Below are 18882 nucleotides of genomic sequence, written 5' to 3' on the forward strand. Positions count from 1 at the left end.
GGGAGCTGGTTGGTTTTACATCATCGAACTCATTTGCCCCCAGCTGACTGAGCAGCCGTGTGCAGTGCCAGTGGCCCGTGCTCGCTCCAGGCCACGGTCAGGGCAGCTGGGCAGCTTTGCACGTGGGCCCACGCCAGCGCGGTGCGGCGCCGAGAGGCAGGGCCGGGGGGTCCCGCAGCGGGAGACACGGCTGGCAGGAAGCCATGCCGGAGCTCTGGGCTGGCGCTCACCCGCGCAGGAGCTGGATGGGTTGTCCGGAGAGAGCCAAACCGCAGTGATTAACGATCAATAATGCAGGCGCGTTTCCACCACCTCCCGTTAGCCGGGGAAGGAGACTGGCCGGCCAGTGAATGAATCCAGCACGTCACAGGCTGGCCACAGGGCGAAGGAGCAGACGCCCGGGCCAGCTCCTCGCTGGGGTAAGCTGGCGCAGCAGCGCTGACCGGCAGAGCGATGCCACTGGCCCTCGTGTCCCAACAGGCTGAAGAGCAAGTCAGTGAGAGAAGGGCAGGCCAGCCGCGCTGGGACGGGCCCAGGCCACCATGTGCTCCCTGCTCCTTTTAGTCCCAGAGCCAGCCACAGGCTAGCCCAGGTCTGCCCAGCCGAGCTGCCGCCACACGCTGAGTGCAGCGCAGACGGGCCCTCGGGCCGGAGCCGCAGGAGAAGTAATCACCCACGGGTAGAGCTAAGAGTAGGAAGGCCCAGGCTGGGCTAGCAGGGGGCTGCGGGTCAGGATTGAGGGGCACTGGCAGAGCAGGGGGGAGCTCAGGGCTGGGACGGGGGGGGGTTCGATTGAGGGGCAGGGCAGAGCAGTGCGCGAGGGAAGTTTGCCCAGTGCTCCCCACCTTGCTCCCAGGGGCCCTGGATGCCCCCCCCCTTTGCAGATGGTGCCCCAGGGACTGAGCTGGCCAGGCTGGGGCCAGAGCTATTTGCGTGGCATGGCTGTGAGGGAGGCAGGAGTCCCGCGGGTTCCAGCAGCGTCCGGGGACAGTCCCTGGCAGAGGCCACAGGATGCCCTGCTCAGGGACGGGGTGGGTGGGAGATGCCCAGTGCACTTATGCCCCCCCCCCCCCCCGCCCCAGGGCTGGGCTGCTCCGCTCCAGGCCCCGTGGCAGGGGGAAGCAGCCGGGAGCCCAGCCCAGCCAGCCAGGGCACATACTGGGGAGCCAGGAAGCCCCAGGGACCCGGATGCAGAAGGCCGGCGCCGGCTGCTGGAGGCAGGCCCACCGTGGCGGAAGTCAGCTCCACACAGCTTCCTGCCTGACCGTGCCAGAAGTCTGAACTTTGCTCCTGGCTCCGGTCCCAGGCCCCTGCAACAGGGGGAGGACTGAAGATGGCGGCTACGGGCGAGCCCCACAGCTCCCTCTACGACACCATCGTGGTGGGGGCCGGGATCCAGGGGTCCTTCACTGCCTACCACCTGGCCAAGCGGGGCAGAGAGACCCTCCTGCTGGAACAGGTAACCCCCTGACACGCAGCTCCGGGGGCACTGCAGGGCAGACACAGCCCAGCACTGAGCCCACACAGGAGCGAGGCCGAATGCCCGGGGTCTGCCTGAGCGACAGCCAGTCGGCAGGACAGCCATCGCCCCAGACACAAGCTCTGCACAGCGCAGCTCCGCTGAAGGCTCTGTGAGAGGGGGAGCTAAGCCCCTGCTCCCCCTCTCCAGGTGGGGTCCCTGCGGCTGGGAGGCGCACCCTCACCCGCCCCCCGACAGCACTTCAGGGCAGAGCCGCCCATATGCCAGGGGCTCTCGGTAGCCAGGGCTTGCCAGCTGAGAAAGCAGCGGCTGGCGCTGTGCGACACTGCCACACGGGGGCGCTGCAGACCTGCCCCAGGCTGGGCCCGCGGGGGCCCTACAGCGGAGATCAGTGACCACCTGGCACCTAGGACCCCGCATGGCTCAGCACTGGCCAGAGGGGCCGGGGCAAATCACTGCATTCCCCGCAGGGCGGGCAGCACCCGGGCAGCCCTCGCCAACGGGCTGCAGCCCCCCCGAGCTATCGCACCAGCCAGGCAGGGGCGTGTGGCCCAGCTGTGCCCACGGGGTGCCCCACAGCCAGGGCAGAGAGCAGCTGGAACCCAGACACTCAGGAAGCGATGGCAAAGAGGGGGGAAGGTCCGGGTACCTCTGCCCACCGCGCCAGGGCAGCTGCTGCCCCCAGCCTCCCCTGCAGCATGGGGAGGGAGCATGGCTCGGGGAGGGGGCTGGCTCCAGCGCTGCCCTAGGATGTCCAAGGTGCCCTGCCCCAGCCCAGGTGCGGGCACGCAAGTCGCATGCACCATGCACCCGCCCAGGCAGAGCAAGTGGGCTCCCAGCAGCACCGCAGCCAGGGCCGGCAGAGGGAACCAGCATCCCCAGAGCAGGCCGGGATTTCCAGCTGAATCTCCCCCTGTCCTGGCAGTTCCCCCTGCCTCACTCCCGAGGCAGCTCCCATGGCCAGAGCCGGATAATCCGCCACGCCTACCCCCAGGAGCACTACGCGCAGATGATGGCAGAGAGCTACCGCCTGTGGGAGCAGCTGGAAGCTGAGGCTGGCGCCCCGCTGTACAGGTGAGGTGCCGCCCGCCGGGGGCTCGGCTCCCTTGCAAGGGCATCTGCTGGAGGAAATTCAGCCCTGACGCCTAGGAGCTGGGGGCCGGGAGGTACAAGGCCCCAGCTGGGCCCCAGCAGAACAGCAGCCGGGCCGAGGCCATGCCAGCGAGCCCCACGGCCCATGCTTAGCATCGCGCGCTCCAGGCCTCGGCCCGGCTGTCAGAGCCGCAGGGGCAGCCAGCCTGGCCTGGGGGCCTGGGAAAAAGGAGCCAGCCACAGGCCCTGGCCCCCGGCCCCCAGCCGGGTTACTCCCCCCAGGCGCTGGCCAGACACTGCAAGCAATGGAAAGGACTGGCCAGGCTGCCCCCGAGTAGCCGACACCAGGGACCAAGTGGAGCATTAAGGGGTCGTTGGCCGAGCGGCTCAGCCCCACGTCAGGGCAGGGGTAGGATTTTACTGACCCGAGATTCAGCAGCGTCTCCGTTCGCTGCGGGGCCTGCCCGAACGAGAGCAGATTGACTCCCCCACTCCCAGGCCAGCCCCCCGGCAGCCTTGGGCCCGGCCCAAAAGCACAACGGGGTGCTGTGCCAGCCCGCCAAGGCATGCCGAGAGCAGGAGGAGAGGCTAGCAATCCTGTCAGCACAGGGAAGGGAACCGGGTGTGGGAGACAGGACTGTGTCCAGCCAGGATCCTAGAGCACGGAGGGGCCCGTCCCTCATTGGTCAGGGTGCCCAGGCCAGCGAGCGCAAACAGGGCCCAGCAAAGAGCAGCAGAAGGAGCGAAGTCCCTGGCACCGAGCATGAGCCACGTCTGAGCGATAACAACCCCCCCCCTCGCCCCCCCCCCAGCCTGGGCCCTAGACAGCGCGACCTGGTTTCCTCTGGCGACCGCGACAAACAGCCAGAGCCGGAGCCGGACCCGGAGCTGGAGCCGAGCAATCCCGATTGGCAGCGCCGCCCGGACGCAGGCTGGCGAAGTGCACGGAGGGTCTCGCTGCTCCACCAGCCCCCAGCCCGCGCGGATCTCCTGGGAGCGGTACAGCGCTGCTGCTGGCCACGCTGCTCTGAACGGGACGGTGCCCAGCCAGCTCCCGGGGCTCCGAAGTGTCCCCTAGGGCAGAGACTACAGCTCCGTACTCCCCTATGCAAGCCTGGCTTGGGCTCCAGACCTCTGGGTACACATTGCCAGCAGCCCCGGTGACGCTGAGCACTGGAGGGGTCATGGCGTGACCCCGCTCCCAGAGGGGACGCCAGCAGCAGCTCCGTGCTAGGCCATGTTAACAGGCAGGGGAAAACAAATGATCAACTTCCATCCACCCCGGTCCTTGGCTGACTGCTCAGCTGCTATCAGCGAGATGGGCCCCCCTCCATCTGGGCCATGGCCCCACAGGCCAGGGGACTGGTAGGGGCTGCAGTGCAGGGGCCGGGCATGGACAGAGAGCCCAGGAGGGAGGTGGCAGCCCACCTGTGAACATTGGCACGGGGCTGCCAGCCGCTCAGAAACCCCTTCCCCCCCATGCCAGCATGCAGAGCCCTGGGGCAGAGCTGCAGGGGGCCAGGCCCACAGGGCGAGTACCTGCACCGCCGCAGGGGAGTGTGTCCCGGACCTTGATACATGCTGAAAAGCCTCCACTTCCAATCACGACAGCAAGGGCCAGGCAGTGCCCGGGCCCAGCTCAAGGGAGGCAGAGCAGCCCGGAGCCCACCCCCAGGAGCCAGCCAGCATGGGCATGGCCCAGGGCCGGGCCGCAGCCCACAGGAGCTCTCAGCCCCTGGGCCAGCGAGGCCCTGCAGGAACCTCACCTAGACAGCCAGGACCCGCGGGCTGGGCCTGGGGCAGAGGCTGGGGGCAGGTCTGCTGGATGGCCCGTGGACTCCCAGCCCGGCAGAGCCGCAGCTCGTGCCCCAGGAAGCGGGTGACTCCTGCTGGCTCACGAGGCACTGCCCCAAGTCAGCCTCAGCCAGACCCTGGCCTGGCCCAGTGGGGGAAATAACCCGCAGCAGGGGGCCAGCAAGGCCTGTTCCCTGGGCTCAAGGATGTCCGGTCGCCTTTAATTACCAGCTCCCATGCGCCCTGTGACCCGGCTTTAGACTTTGCCAGCCACCTGCAGCCACCTCTGGGGTGGGACATGGCAGCCACTGAACAGCATGCAGCAACACCGCCCACCTGACCCTGGGCCCCCCTCCTCCTCCAGACAGTCCCCCCCCAGCACAGGGCAAACTGAGACATACTCCACAAGGGAGCACGGGTGCCAGGCTGATACGTTACCGCACAAACCGACTGCTCACAGGGGCTCCGATCATGTGATCTACAGCACTCCTGCCATTCCAGACCCGGACCACCCCATCACCCCTGTTCTGCCGGTAGCAGCCCACTAGCCGTCAGCCTGAGAGCCCCCGACTTTCTCCCTGGGCTCCAAACCAGGCTTTGAACTCTGTCCCAGCGACTCACGGGGCCGCCCACCCCCCGCCCAGCCCTTGCCCTGCTCTGGCCTGCCCTGGGGGCGCTCAGCATCGGCTGCCTCCCAAGGCAGCAGGGCGCATGGCGGGCGAGACGGACTCCCAGTAATTTATCTGACTCTATAAAGGACGAGCCATTAAGGAAATAAGCATATAAACGATTCCCCATCTAGCCAGGGTCGGAGCTAATGGAGCTATCGATCGTGTGAGACGGGAGCCCGGCAGAACGGCCCCTTCCTGACTCCCAGATCCTTTGGCCTCGCCCCTGGGGCCCTGCCCGTTCTCCATGCAGGGGCTGGGCTGTCCCGTGGGCTGGCAGTGCTCAGGGATCTCCCATGACGGCGCGGCCCCGGGGAGAGACAGACCCAGTCTCTTCTGGGGCAGCAGCAGCCGCGGTTCAGAGGGGAGATTCCCGCCTGCTGGGGGCAGGAATCGGCACTGCCCAGCCGCCGGGAATGGCAGGAATTGCCCCGTGGCGTTTAGTGACGGGAGGGATCCAGGCCAGGCTCCCTACGTGGCCACGGGACGACCTGCCGCAGGGCCAACTGCCCCCCAGCTCTGCCAGTGCCCCTCAGCCCCCTGCTACTCCAGTCCCGGCTCCCCCAGCTAACAGCTGGGCCCTGCAGGTTCCCCCCTCACTTGCTTAGGCAGCGCCTGGTGGATGCCACGTGGCACCATCACAGCCCGGCCCCTTGGCCCCTAACCTTTGTTATTTAACCACATCCGACCGCTGGGGCGGCAGCCTGCACCAAACCCCGCGATACTGGAACATGGACAGCGCTCCCTCTGCAGTCAGCGTCCCTGGCAGCATGGCCCAGTGGGTAGGACCCGTACCCTGGATTCCCTGCCCTGCCACCCACCTGCTGGCGGCCCCCGGGCAAGTCACCGCCCCTGCCAGAAGGGGCTGGGAATGGAGGGGGCTCGTGGCACACCCCATGCGGGGCCGGGACGTGGGCAGCGACTGCCCGGTGCCGTAACGCTCTGCTCCCCGGCCCATCTCCGCAGGCAGACGGGGCTGCTGGTTCTGGGGGCCAACACCAACCCTGATTTCCAGCGCTGCTGCCAGACCTTGGCACAGCACGACGTCCCCGGCGAGCTGTTCACCACGGAGTCGCTGCACAGGCGCTTCCCCGGCATCCGGCCCTACTGCGGGGAGGTGGGCGTGTCCGACCGCACTGCAGGGGTCCTCTCCGCGGACAGGGCGCTCCGGGCTGTGCAGGTACTGGGCTGGGCCTGGGGGCGCGCGGCCCCAGGAGATGGGGGTACCGGGACAGCTCCGGCCGGGCCACAAGCCAGACCAACGGCCACTCTTGCCACAGACACGGGATGAGGCTCAGCTGGAGTCCCTGCGCCGTGGGGAACGCCCAGTGCTCTGCCCAGCGCCCGGGGGTGCTGCCACGCGGCGCCCGGAGCTGCACAGCTTTGCCTGGCATTTCTCATCCCTGGCCTGTGCCCTCTGCACCGTCTCTGCAAGGCCATGGGCAGCCAGCAGCCCGCGTGGGGCCCCGGCACACTCCCGTGCCAGAGCCTGGCTTGGCCCCGTTGCGGGGCCCAGGAACGAGGGGTCCCCTGGCCGGGCTCACACCCACTGACTGCAGGGGCTGTGCACTACGCTGCGCCGCTCGACCCCTCGGGCAGGGCCCCCGCCCCAGGCTGAGCTGGCTCCCTCCCCAGGACGGGGTCCGGCGGTGCGGGGGAGCCCTGCGTGACGGGGAGAAGGTGACTGACATCAAGCCGGGGGTCGTGGTTACCGTGACAACCAGCGGAGGGGTGTACCAAGCCAAGAGTCTGGTGATTACAGCCGGCCCCTGGGCCAATAAGCTCCTGGCCCCGCTGGGACTGCAGCTGCCTCTCCAGGTAAGGGCTGGCTCCGGCTGTGCCCAGGTGACGTGGGGCAGGGCCAGCGTGAGCACAGGATTGTTACCCAGCGCTCTGCTGCTCTGCACAGCTCACTTCCACCCTGGCACCCGCCTGCAGCCGGCTCACCCGCGCGTGCGTGTCCTGGCTGGGCACGTGGGGCTCCGTGTCCTGCATGCGCCTGGCTGGGCACATGGGGCTCCGTGTCCCTGCCCTGGCTCACGCCTGGCTGGGCACGTGGGGCTCCGTGTCCCTGGCTCACGCCTGGCTGGGCACGTGGGGCTCCGTGTCCCTGGCTCACGCCTGGCTGGGCATGTGGGGCTCCGTGTCCCTGGGCGTGCCTGGCTGGGCACATAGGGTTCCGTGTCCCTGCCCTGGCTCACGCCTGGCTGTGCATGTGGGGCTCCGTGTCCTTGCCCTGGCTCACGCCTGTCTGGGCACGTGGGGCTCCGTGTCCCTGCGCAGGCCTGCAGGCCTGTGCGCACAGGGCTGGGAGGAGCGAGCACACCTTGCCGGGGGTCGCTGTTTGGGTGGTCAGAGCCCTGCAGTCGCTGCCTGGAGCTGCTGTGACATGTGGCACGGGGATGGGGGCACTGGCCTAGGAGCTCAGCTGGGTCAGGCTGGGCAGAGGGGCACAGGGCACCAGGCACCAGCCAGGAGGAGACCTGGCCTCCCACCCTGCCTGCCAGCTCTGCTGCGTGGTAGTGGGTCCGGCTGGCCCCGAACCTCGCTCACTGCACTGCCACCCCCACATGCCCCCGCCCCAAGGGAGCCGCATCGCTCTCGCCCACATCCCCCACCCCCCGGCAGGGAGGAGACGACTCAACACGGGTGACAGCAACCCATGTGCTCCCTGCCCCGCAGACGCTGCGCATCAACGTCTGCTACTGGAAGGAGAAGGTCCCCGGGGCTTATGGGGTCTCAGCGAATTTCCCCTGCTTCCTGGCCCTCTGCGCCCCCCACCACATCTACGGGCTGCCCTCCAACGAGTACCCAGGACTGGTGAAGGTGAGACGGGGCAGCAGGGAGGGGGGCCCAGCTTACGCACCCACGCACCCACGTGTACATACACACACATACCCTCTCGCACGCATGTGCACACACAGACACACACACACCCTCTCGCACGTGTGTGCACACAGACACACACACATGTACATACACCCACACCCACACACGCATGTGCACACACACCTCCACACACTTTGTTGTGGGGCAGGCAGGATATGGGCACTTCCCGGCCTGATACAGCCCCACGGCTGCAGCCCTGGGCTTTGCCAACCCTGCCCTTGCGGGGGTGGGGGCGGGGGCGGGCGCAGAGCTTTGGGGCGGGAGCCTGGGGGAGAGCCCAGCCCAGTGGTGCTCCGCAGGGCCCACGCTGGGAAGGAGCAGGGCTGGCCTGACCCTCCCTCCTAACCCCCCCAGATCTGCTATCACTCTGGCAGCCCGGCAGACCCCGAGGAGCGTGACCGGCCGCCCGAGGCCTCGGCCCTGCCCGACATCCAGATCCTCCAGGACTTCGTCAGCAAATACCTGCCAGGGCTGGTGCCGGAGCCGGCCGTGGTGGAGCACTGCATGTACACGGTGAGGGGCAGACGCTGGGCCCAAGAACTCCCCTCCCAGAGCCTGCCAGCTCACATGGGCACCCCCTGCCTGGAGCTAGTCCTGGCTCCCAGTCCCCCTGTCCCCAACCTGCTAGCCCCTACTCCCCTGCCAGGGCCAGAACCCAGGAGTCCTGGCTCCCAGGCAGCCTGGCCTCTGCTTAGACGCCTGCTCCCAGGTCATGCCCCACATGGGTGGTGATGGACAGGCCAGGCGATGGACCTCAAAGTCACTTGGGTGCCCCCAGACCCTCCCCACCCCAGCAGGAACCAGGGCGCCAGTGTCCCCCTCGCCCACCCTGGGGGGTGCTCTGCCCTCCTTGACACGCGCACTGGCTCCCCGCAGAACACCCCAGATGAAGACTTCGTTCTGGATCAGCACCCCAAGTTCAGCAACATCGTCATTGGGGCGGGGTTCTCGGGTAAGTGGGGGTGGGACGGCGGGGGAGGGTTCTCGGGTAAGTGGGGGTGGGGTGGCAGGGGGGGTCTCGGGTAAGTGGGGGTGGGACGGTGGGGGGGGTCTCGGGTAAGCAGTGCCAGTGCAGTGCCGGGGATGGCTGCCTAGGGACCGGGGTGTTCCCCATAGGGCTGGGATGGCCCAGCTGCCCTCCTCCCCGCTGCTCCATCCCCAGGCCCCGTTCAATCTGCTGCCACTGCTCAGCCCTGCCCCAGTGCTGGTCCCACCCCACGGGGACGGTGTGGTGCAGACCCCCCCAGCTGCAGGGCGCCCCGGGCGTTCCCAGGGACACTGGCCGGCAGCCTGGCTGGGGTGGCCGAGGCCTGTGCCAGCCCGGGGGCAGGCGAGCATGGGCAGTACCCGTGGCACAGGGCTAGCTCTCGGGGCAGCCGTTCCCAGCCGACTGGAGTCTCTGTGCTTCTGCCCACGCAGGCCACGGGTTCAAGCTGGCGCCAGTGGTCGGGAAGCTCCTGTGCCAGCTCAGCGTGGGGGAGGAGCCGTCCTATGCCATGGAGCCGTTTCGCATCCGCCGCTTCCCAGCCCTGCCCGCCGCTGCCCTGTAGCCTGCCCTGCGCCTGGGCTGCCCTGGGGCTGGGGCCTACGGGGCCAGGAGGAGACCAGGGGAGAACTGCCGTCCACCCCCAGGCTTCACGGGCCCAGGGGCTTCTGCTACCAGAGTCGCTGGCCCCAAGCTCTGCAGGCTGGCCGAGCCCGGACAGAAACGGGGGGCCTGGCTGTGGGCCTGGGGGGTCGAGCTGAGTGTGGGGGGGTCACCCCTCTGCCTGGGCTCTGTTCCCCGGTTTGTTTGGGTCTCAGCATCCCCCCGTGCTGGGCATACACAGCCCGAAACAAGGGGAGCATGGGGCTCCCCACTCCTGTTCCAACCAATAAACACTGGCAAGCCAGCCCCGTGTGCCAGCTCTCTCTCACCCCAGCTGGGGGGACCCCGGCCAGCGTGGAGGCGGCTGGGGGCTCCCTGGGCCCCAGGAAGCTGAACAAGCCCCACCATGCTGGGTGGGGGTGGGCCGGACGGGTAGGGGTAGGTTGGAGAGGTGGGGGTTGGCTGGACAGGTGGGGGTAGGTTGGTCAGATGAGTGGGGCCGGACGGGTGGGGGTTGGCCAGACAGGTGGGGGTAGGTTGGACGGGTGGGGGTTGGACAGACGGGTGGGGTAGGTTGGATGGATGAGTGGGGCCGGACGGGTGCGGATAGGTTGGCCGGATGAGTGGGGCCAGACAGGTGGGGGTTGGCCGGACAGGTGGGGGTAGGTTGGCCGGATGAGTGGGGCCGGATGGGTGGAGGTGGGTTGACCGGATGGGTGGAGGTTGGCCGGATGGGTGGAGGTGGGTTGACCGGATGGGTGGAGGTTGGCCGGGCGGGTGGGGTTAGGTTGGACAGGTGGGGGTAGGTTGGCCGGATGAGTGGGGCCGGATGGGTGGGGGTTGGCCGGATAGGTGGGGGTAGGTTGACCGGACGGGTGGAGGTTGGCCGGGCAGGTAGGGGTAGGTTGGCCGGATGAGTGGGGCCGGATGGGTGGGGGTTGGCCGGATAGGTGGGGGTGGGGTGGGACGGATGAGTGGGGCCGGACAGGTGGGGGGTCCCTGGCTCACTCGGAGATCGACCGATGGCGCCATGAGACACTAAGCCCCGTCTTGGCCCCACGTGGCTCCAGGCCGGCCAGCAGTGAGCCGTGGGCGCGAGCCTGAGCTGCCCCCGCCTGGCCCCACACACGAAGCCGCCTCCAGCAGGTCCCCCCCCCGCCCCCGTGTGTGCTTTGCAGCGGTGCCGCTCGGCACCAGCTCATCCCGGCACGTTGTCGGGCTCAGGACGATGAAGCTGTTTGAGCAGGAGACACTCGCTTAGGGGGCAAGTGACTGTTTGAATGTTAAATGTGCCATTTTATTATCATTAGATCGCTCCCACCTAATGAAAGCGCATTAGTGCAGCGCAGGCTTTATGGCGCCGCGTGCCCAGCCTGCCCCATTTGTTTCCAAGCGCTCACGTGAGAACCAGCCCAGCTCCTGGCTTGGGGCTCTGGAGCCGACGGCGCCAGCGGGGATGCAGCCCCGTGCGCCAGGCGGGTTGCCGTGGCCCAGGCCAGGTCCTGTGTGGGGACAGCCCGGCCTTGCCCCGGGTTTCCGGCGGAGGGGTTAAGGGCAGCGCTGGGTGTGATGAATCACTTAGTTCAGATGCCAGACGCAGCCATCGGGCTGCCCCGCAGGGACCGCGGAGGGTGCGAGGGCCCCGCCCCGGCTGTTGGTTCCCTGCCGCACTGATCCAGGCCCTGCCTGGCTTGACAGGCTGAGCCGGGCTCCCCATGGGGAGCGGGCGAATCCGCGCAGCGGGCACAGGTAAGGCCATCGCGCTGTGGCCCAGCAGCAGCTGCGGGTCCATTGCCCAGGCTGAGCTGGAGCTGGGCATGCTGGGCGGAGGGTGCAGCCACCCCACCGCCCGCTGCACTGGCGCCCACGCTTCTGGCGGTGCAAGGAGCTCTCGCCCACAATGGCTGAGGGCACAAGGGGATCCAGGGACCCCCTGGCTCTAAGGAACCTGCCTCACAAGAGCGCTAGGTCCAGGGACACGCGACGATCTCCAGGCCTGGTGGATCAGGCAGGTCACTCCAAGGCAGCGAGCCGGGCGCAGGGGGCGGGGGCAGCATTGGTTCTCACACGCAAAGCCACTGGCACAGCAGGGTGAAGGCACCCGGGGAGCCTGCAGCTGGAGCGGGGCAGGAACCCTGGCTTGAGGTGACCATCACAGGGCTGGTGTGGTGCGTTTGGGGGCGCAGAGAGGCGCCCTGCAGCCTTCGCTCTGTGAGCCGTGCTGGAGCTTACAAGACGGGGAAGAACCGGGGCCCAGCTGCCTGCCCGCCGAGGGGACGGGGCTGCTTGGGAGACAGGAGCTGACGGGTTTTGGATGTAACCATTTGTCCCCACCTCGCCATGGGCTGGCTCCGGTCAATTCCCGTTTTATAACTGAACTCAGGTGCTGGGTGTGCTGCAGGAGCGGGGAGCTGGGGTTTCTGTGGGGGCTGGGCTGGTGCCCACAGAGACGCGGGGGCTGGGTGCAGCTGTCGGCAGGCCCAAGGCAGGTTGGTGGAGCCCGCAGGAGGGCGCGAGTGGCTGCCAGGCTGTGGGGCAGGGACCTGACGCCCTGGCGCTGGAGGCAGGTGGGAGGACGATGACCCACAGCTCCGAGAAGCATCACACCTGCTCAGCAACAGCCCCACGGGGCAGAGGGAAGGGCAGACTGGCCTGGAGCGACACAGGGAGCTGGGTTCCCACGCCAGCCAGGCCCATCCCCCCTGCCCAAGGCCTGGGGACCAAGCTGTGCCCCTCTGACCTCCGCTGCATTCCATCTCCGGCACCACGCCACCCATCAGGGGCTAATGCTCCAGCTGCCTCGTTCCCCGTCACCAGCCAGCCCCGGGGAGGGTCCACCTCCCTCTAAGCCAGGGGCTGGGGGGGTCCAGGGCAGGCTGTGTGCTCCACAGAGCCGCCCGGGGGGTGGGGAAACAGGCTTCCAGGTTCCCACATTTGCATTTAACTCGCTGATTAGGGTCCAGGGTGCCCCAGAGCAGAGCAATGAGCTCCCCTAGCAGCCCGGGAGCCAGCGAGCGCCTGGCAGGAGCGCTGAGCAAAGGCCCCCGAGGCCTGGGGCAGGAAGGGGCTCGCGCTCGCTGGATGTACTGGCCCTGCTGCTGCAGCACATCAGGACACAGCTGTCCTGCAGCCCTGGCGGCCTATATAGGTCGACTTAATAGCTGCCATGGCCGATGGCCGCACTCCCCTGCTCCTGGCCGTGGTGAGCGCTTCCCCCACTGAAGGGGGGCAGCACGGGGGGGGGGGGGTGAGGGGCAGGGCTCTCTGTCAGTGCAGCTCCCCCCAGGAGCCCAGCTGCCCCCACGGGCTCTCGGCTCCCTTTTCCTTGCTGGGAGCGGCAGGGTGAGGGAGGAGGGTCAGCAGAGTCTAAGGCCGCATCTGCCCATGGAGCTGGGGTGAGCCCCCGCCAGCTCCCGTGCACACGCTCCCCCCAAGCCAGCCCCTGCAAAGAGCCGTGGCAGCACGGGGGGGACCCCATGGGCTGCCCCTTTGAAAACCTGCCTGTCCCCAGTCCATACCCCTGGGCGCAGGCAGCCAGCACTGCTGGGACTACCCTGCCCTGGCTCGCTGAGCTGGACTCGCCTCCAGCGCCTAGCGTACACGGAGCCTCCCTTCAGGCCCTGGGTCATCCAGGGAGTCTGGGGCAGGGAAGGGAGATGAACCCGGGACTCCCCTGGCCCCGGCCGGCGCCCCAACCCCAGGGCCGGCCTTCCTCGCAAACAGATGTGGTGCAAGGAAAAGGGCCTGGAAGCAGGACTCTGGCTCCATGCCTGGCTCTGCCTCGGTCTGTCTGTCTGCACAGCTCTGGGCAAGGCCCTTCCCCGGCTCTGGGGGGGCCCCGCTCCTTATGGCTGCGGGCAGAGCAGCTCGGAGAAGTTGGCTCCCAGCACAGCTGCAGGCAGCGGGCACGGCGCAGCCCCAGGCGGCAGCTTCATGCCCAGCTGCCAACCGCGGCAGCAGATAACTGGGACCAGGGCGAATCTCCTGCCACGGCGCGGGGGAGGCGCAGAGGCTGGAGTGCGGCTGGCAGCTGACTGGACACGCGCGGTGACAGATGGGTCAGCGAAGCCGGCACAGGCGGGATGGAGCAGGGACCCCCCAGCTCCCCGGGGCGCAAGGGGAGGCGGCTGGAGACACAGGGAGCGTGGACAGGCCGGGGGGCTCCAGCCGCGGTGCCCAGGGGAAGGGGCAGGCAGGGAGCTCTGGCGCTCCCAGCTCGAAGGGCCCCAAGGGGCTTTGGGACCCGCCCAAGCGCAGGGCAGGAGCTGGGGGGCCCTGCAGCTAGGAGGCGGGGCAGGAAGTGAGGAGCAGTGTCTCCAGCCAGGCAGTGGGGGGCTGCTGTTGGCCTCTGAGGACCCATTCCCGGCCCAGCCAAAGGCCCTGGTGGCCCCCAGGGGCCTGCTGCTGCTCCCGCCAGCCCAGCGAGCCGCCCGTGGGCTGGGGGCCGCACGGGCCCTCAAGGAGAAACGCTCAGGGAAGGGGCCAAGGCTGGGCCCGGCCTCCACTACCCAGCGTACACCAGGGCACCGCGCTGCAGAGATTACGAGCGTGATTATGCAAATAAGTGGCTCTTCCAAATTACCATAACTTTAAATAATTAACACCAGCCGCCCGAGGGCTCCTGGGCCCTGCTTCTCATCTGCATATTTATTGCGATTTATAAATGATTCAAACACCCTCCATGGGGCGGGGGGACACGCAGCCTCTGCCTCAGCCCCTGCCCCTGAGTGGGAGTGGGACACGGAAAGTGGGGCAGGCCTGGAGCCAGGGGGAACCAGGCTGGGCCAGTCCCTCCCACCCATTGCGTGGGGTGAGCTGCCCTAGCCCATGGCCCAGGGCGGGTGGAATCGGATCCAACAGTGCAAGGCCAGGCTGGGGCAATGCGCTGGGGGGTGGGAGGGTTGGGCCGGGCAGGGCCAAGCCAGGCCAGGGGGCAGCGCGCTGGGGGGTGGGAGGGTTGGGCCGGGCAGGGCAGGGTCAGGCCAGGGGGCAGCATGTTGGGGGGTAGGAGTTTTAGTCTGGGCAGGGCAGGCCAGGCCAAGGGGCAGCGCGCTGGGGGGTGGGGGTGGGAGGGTTGGACCGGGCAGGGCAGGCCAGGGGGCAGCGCGCTGGGGGTGGGAGAGTTGGGCCGGGCAGGGCAGGGTCAGGCCAGGGGGCAGTGTGCTGGGGGGTGGGAGTTTTAGGCTGGGCAGGGCAGGGCCATGCCAGGGGGCAGCGTGTTGGGGGGTGGGAGTTTTAGGCTGGGCAGGGCAGGGTCAGGCCAGGGGGCAGTGTGCTGGGGGGTGGGAGTTTTAGGCTGGGCAGGGCAGGGCCATGCCAGGGGGCAGCGTGTTGGGGGGTGGGAGTTTTAGGCTGGGCAGGGCAGGGCCAGGCCAGGGGGCAGTGTGCTGGGGGGTGGGAGTTTTAGGCTGGGCAGGGCAGGGCCATGCCAGGGGGCAGCGTGTTGGGGGGTGGGAGGTTTGGGCTGGGCAGGGCAGGGCCAGGCCAGGGGGCAGCGTGTTGGGGGGTGGGAGTTTTAGGCTGGGCAGGGCAGGGCCAGGCCAGGGGGCAGCGCGCTGGGGGGTGGGAGTTTTAGGCCGGGCAGGGCAGGGCCAGGCCAGGGTGCTGGGGGTGGGAATTTTAAGCTGGGCAGTGCAGGGCCAGGCCAGGGGGCAGCGCGCTGGGGTCTGGGGGTGGGAGGGTTGGGCCGGGCAGGGCAGGGCCAGGCCAGGGGGCAGCGCGCTGGGGTCGGGGGGTGGGAGGTTTGGGCCGGGCAGGGCAGGGTCAGGCCAGGGGGCAGCGTGTTGGGGGGTGGGAGTTTTAGGCTGGGCAGGGCAGGGCCAGGCCAGGGGGCAGCGCGCTGGGGGCTGGGAGGGTTGGGCCGGGCAGGGCAGGGTCAGGCCAGGAGAAAGCGTGCTGGGGGGTGGGAGTTTTAGGCTGGGCAGGGCAGGGCCAGGCCAGGGGGCAGCACGCTGGGGGCTGAGCTCTGAGCCATGGGGATGCAGTGCCAGCTATGCAGGTGAATCCCGGGGGTCCCGGCCAGCCCAGCCTGCTCTGTCCCGTGGGCTTGGCCGCTGGCACGGGCTATGCAGAGGCAGCCCAGGGCCCCCGTCCCGCTCCCACCGGGCTGGCAGCAATGAAGCCCTTGGCAGGCAGCTGCGCTAATGCACCATGGCAGAGGCAATCAGGGGAAGTGACAGCAGCAGCAAGTGCTGATGACAATGGCGTCTCGGGGCCCTGGCTATGCGGGTGGGGAGCCAGCCGGGCTCCATGCAGGGAGAAGGGAACCCCGGCCCTGCATGCCGCCTACGGGGAGCGCCCGAGCCAGCCTCCCAAGCTCCCGCGTGGCCAGGAGGGGCTGCCTGCACTCCCCTCCCCCAGAGCCAGGCAGAACCGGGCCGGGGGATGCGGCTGGGCTCGGCCTTAACAGGAGGAGCCCAGCTGCGTGTGTCCAGGAGCCCGCGGGGGATGGAAACGGGGGGGTGGGGGAAAGCAGCAGACGACTGTCAGCACAAATCGCCATGGGCAGCAGGGCAGGCGGGGGCCCGGGAGGGGACGAGGCGTGGGCAGGGGTGGGCCCAGAGGGGATGAGGGGTGGGCAGGGGTGGGCAGCAGGGCAGGCGGGGGCCTGGGAGGGGATGAGAGGTGGGCAGGGGTGAGTCTGGGAGGGGATGAGGGGGGAGCAGGGGTGGGCAGCAGGGCAGGGGTGGGCCTGTGAGGGGACGAGGTGTGGGCAGAGGAGAGCAGCAGATGAGCTCCGGGCCCCACAGGGCCCCAGGAAGATGGCCGTGCTGCGGTGAGTGAGGGCTGGCCCATTGGCCTGGAGCACAGCACTAGGGGGCAAGCAGGCTGCCCCAGCCCAGGGCACCACCTCCCTCCCTCCCTCTGCCACGTGCCCGGCTGCTCCCCCCAGCTCCGCCTGCCCCATTCCCCTGCGGGCCAGGAAGGAGCCAGGCTTCTGGCTGAAACCCTGGGCGGGTGCAGGGTGGGGGGGCTGCAGTGGAGCTGGCTTTCCTCGGCCAGCAGCTCTCGTGTGTCACGTAGCAAATATTCAGCACATTTTTTTCTCCCAAGCATCCTGCAAAGGCGCCGAGCCATAAATCATGCGTGTGCACGGCCGGGGGTGCGGGGGGTGGGCCGTGCTCTGTTCCGCCCTTTCCTGCTGCTCGTGTTCCTGGGGAGGGTTCGGCCAATTACCCCTTTAAGATGCCCAAACTGACTCCAACCAGCGGCACGAATGGCCCCAGCGCGGCGCTCCCGGGGCTCACCCCCACAACAGACCAGAGGCCGGGCCCCATGTCTCCCTTCCCCTCTCTGCCACCTTTCAGCCCCGAGCCACGGGACGCAGCCCAGCTGGGGCCGGTGCCAGCCAGAGCCAGGGTTTGCCCGCACGGGCCAGGACATCCAGCAACAGTGCCACCCAGGGACCCCGCGACACGCAGCACTTCACTACCGCCAGGCACGGCTGCTGGCCTCAGCCCTGGGCACGTGAAGCTAGTGCCCACCTGCGCTGGAGAGCAGGGGAAATGCAGCATGAAAAGAAACAGTTTCCTCACTCCTTGTCGCTGCCCACTGGGCGAGAAGGGAGCGTTTCCTAGGGCTGGGGCAGGAGTCACGAGGCAGCAGGTAGGTCGGGGTGGGTGAACGAACCATCAAGGCTGCCCTTGGTGAGACAATGGGAGAGAAGGGCCGGGCGCTACCTTAGGGGAGGCAGGAAATGGAACGGGAGCGCACCCGGCTGCGGCTGGCACGGAGACAAAGCAGGGGGCTCGGGCCTGGGGGAAGAGCCCGTGCAGGGAGAAAGGAGGCCTTGCCCCGGCGCAGGAGATGCTGCCGGCCGGGGCTCTTCCATTGTCACGCAAGGCCCCATGGGTCCTGCGTTCCTGGTGACAGACACCCGGCCCCCAACAGGAGTGCGGGGATGATGGACTCACTGCAAGGACCAGGGGAGGCAAAGCAGGGCCTGGCACATGGGCATTCAGGCCTGGCCCAGCGCTATTGTCTCTGCAGGGGGTTTGCCTGGTTACCACATCAGCAGGGACGGAGGGGGTGAGGCCGCACGCTCGGGGGATCGGGGGTGGGAGGGACCCGTCGTGTCGGTGAACTGAGGGGCAGAGAGGCAGGCAAGGGCCACAGCTGTGATGGTGAGAGGGGCACAAGGCCCTGACTGAGAGGCCGAACCCCTGGCCCAGCCCGCCTGGCTCGTGTACGGGCCAGAGGCTGCTGGGGGGCTGAGCCACGCGGGCTGCTCACGCTGGGACGTGTTTCTCTGGCTGATTACGCTGAGCAGAAGCCAGGTGGATCAGCCCGCGGCGCCCGAGCGCTTGGCACGCACCAGCTGCTCCAAACAAGCCGAGATTTGTGGCTGAGATTTCCTGCCCATTCCTTGGGCAGCTCTTCTCCTGCAGCACCTGGCACCTGAAACCCGGCGAGCCCCATGCCCGGCTCCTCTCCCCAGCGCCAGCCAGCGGGCCGGGGATGCCAGCCCAGAGCAGGGCGCAGCGGCACGAGCTGTACTAACAGCCGTAGGGGTTGGAGTGGCCCAGGCAGCCGCTGGGAGATAATCGGTGGCTAGGCCCTGAACTAGCAGAGCCAGGCTCCAGCACGGGGCTGCGGAGGACGGGCTAAGAGGGCCTTCGGGGATAGGAGGGAGCGGGAGGCAAAGCTCCAGGACAGCCACAGGTCAGCTGGGCCTGAAAGCCCTGCCAGAGCCTCTGCTGCCCCTGGCCGGCCACCCACCCCCAGCCTCAGCAGCTCCCAGCCCACCCCAGGGAGCTCCAACAGCCGAGCAGCTCTGCCCTGGCTGGGGGTGGACTCCAGCTCCCTCACTAGCCGCTGGGAGCGAACGCGCCCGACCCTGCACTTAGCATCCGACTGCTGGGTGACCTGAGAGGGAAGCCACAAGACGCGAGCCTGCACCGCGGCCAAGGCTCGCCCCACAAGGGAAGCCCAGGAGCCAGGCCGTGACACCGCCTGGGGGTGGATGGGGAGGGAGAGCGGAGCCGCCACACAGGACGGCAGCCCGGAGGTTGGTTCATGAACAATCACACTCTGTTATAGGCGTAGGGGGGGAAGCTGGGCTGTTGCCACGCTGGATTAACTCAAATCACTGCACCCCCCATCCCTCCCCAGACGCTTTGCCCCTGCAGGCTCCACGCCCCGCGCAGCTTTCGCACTGCTGCCCCGCAGGAAAACCACCACTTCCTGTCCAAGTACTGCCCCCGCACCCAGCACCCACCTCGCCTCCCTTCCCCCTGCTGGCAGCAGCAACAAACAACCCGAGGGGAGGAGCCGGCGTCACCAGCCATAAATGACATTTAATATTTAAACGGATAGGAAAAGACACACAGCCGAACTAGTGCAAACCAGACAGGCAGGGCTGGGCAGCTCCA

General features: G+C 68.4%; 1 protein-coding gene across 1 annotated transcript; it reads left to right on the plus strand.

Moving 5' to 3' along the window:
- The first annotated feature begins 1333 nt into the window (after window positions 1-1333).
- Window positions 1334-9473, plus strand: PIPOX (pipecolic acid and sarcosine oxidase). Its single transcript, XM_065418452.1, has 8 exons — window positions 1334-1459; window positions 2406-2554; window positions 6001-6214; window positions 6670-6852; window positions 7717-7860; window positions 8278-8436; window positions 8800-8875; window positions 9343-9473. Exons 1-8 carry the CDS (start codon window positions 1334-1336, stop codon window positions 9471-9473), a joined length of 1182 nt encoding a protein of 393 aa, XP_065274524.1.
- The last annotated feature ends 9409 nt before the right edge of the window (window positions 9474-18882 follow it).

This window comes from Emys orbicularis, chromosome 17 (assembly GCF_028017835.1).
Source record: "Emys orbicularis isolate rEmyOrb1 chromosome 17, rEmyOrb1.hap1, whole genome shotgun sequence".
NCBI classification, from domain to species: domain Eukaryota; kingdom Metazoa; phylum Chordata; order Testudines; family Emydidae; genus Emys; species Emys orbicularis.

What these genes read in the sequence shown, in the direction of transcription:
- PIPOX (XM_065418452.1), top strand. Translation starts at nt 1,334, where the DNA reads ATGGCGGCTACGGGCGAGCCCCACAGCTCCCTCTACGACACCATCGTG. An exon ending in GCTGGCGCCCCGCTGTACAG is followed by an intron (nt 2,555 to 6,000) that starts GTGAGGTGCCGC and finishes CCATCTCCGCAG; the next exon opens with GCAGACGGGGCTGCTGGTTC. An exon ending in AGTACCCAGGACTGGTGAAG is followed by an intron (nt 7,861 to 8,277) that starts GTGAGACGGGGC and finishes TAACCCCCCCAG; the next exon opens with ATCTGCTATCACTCTGGCAG.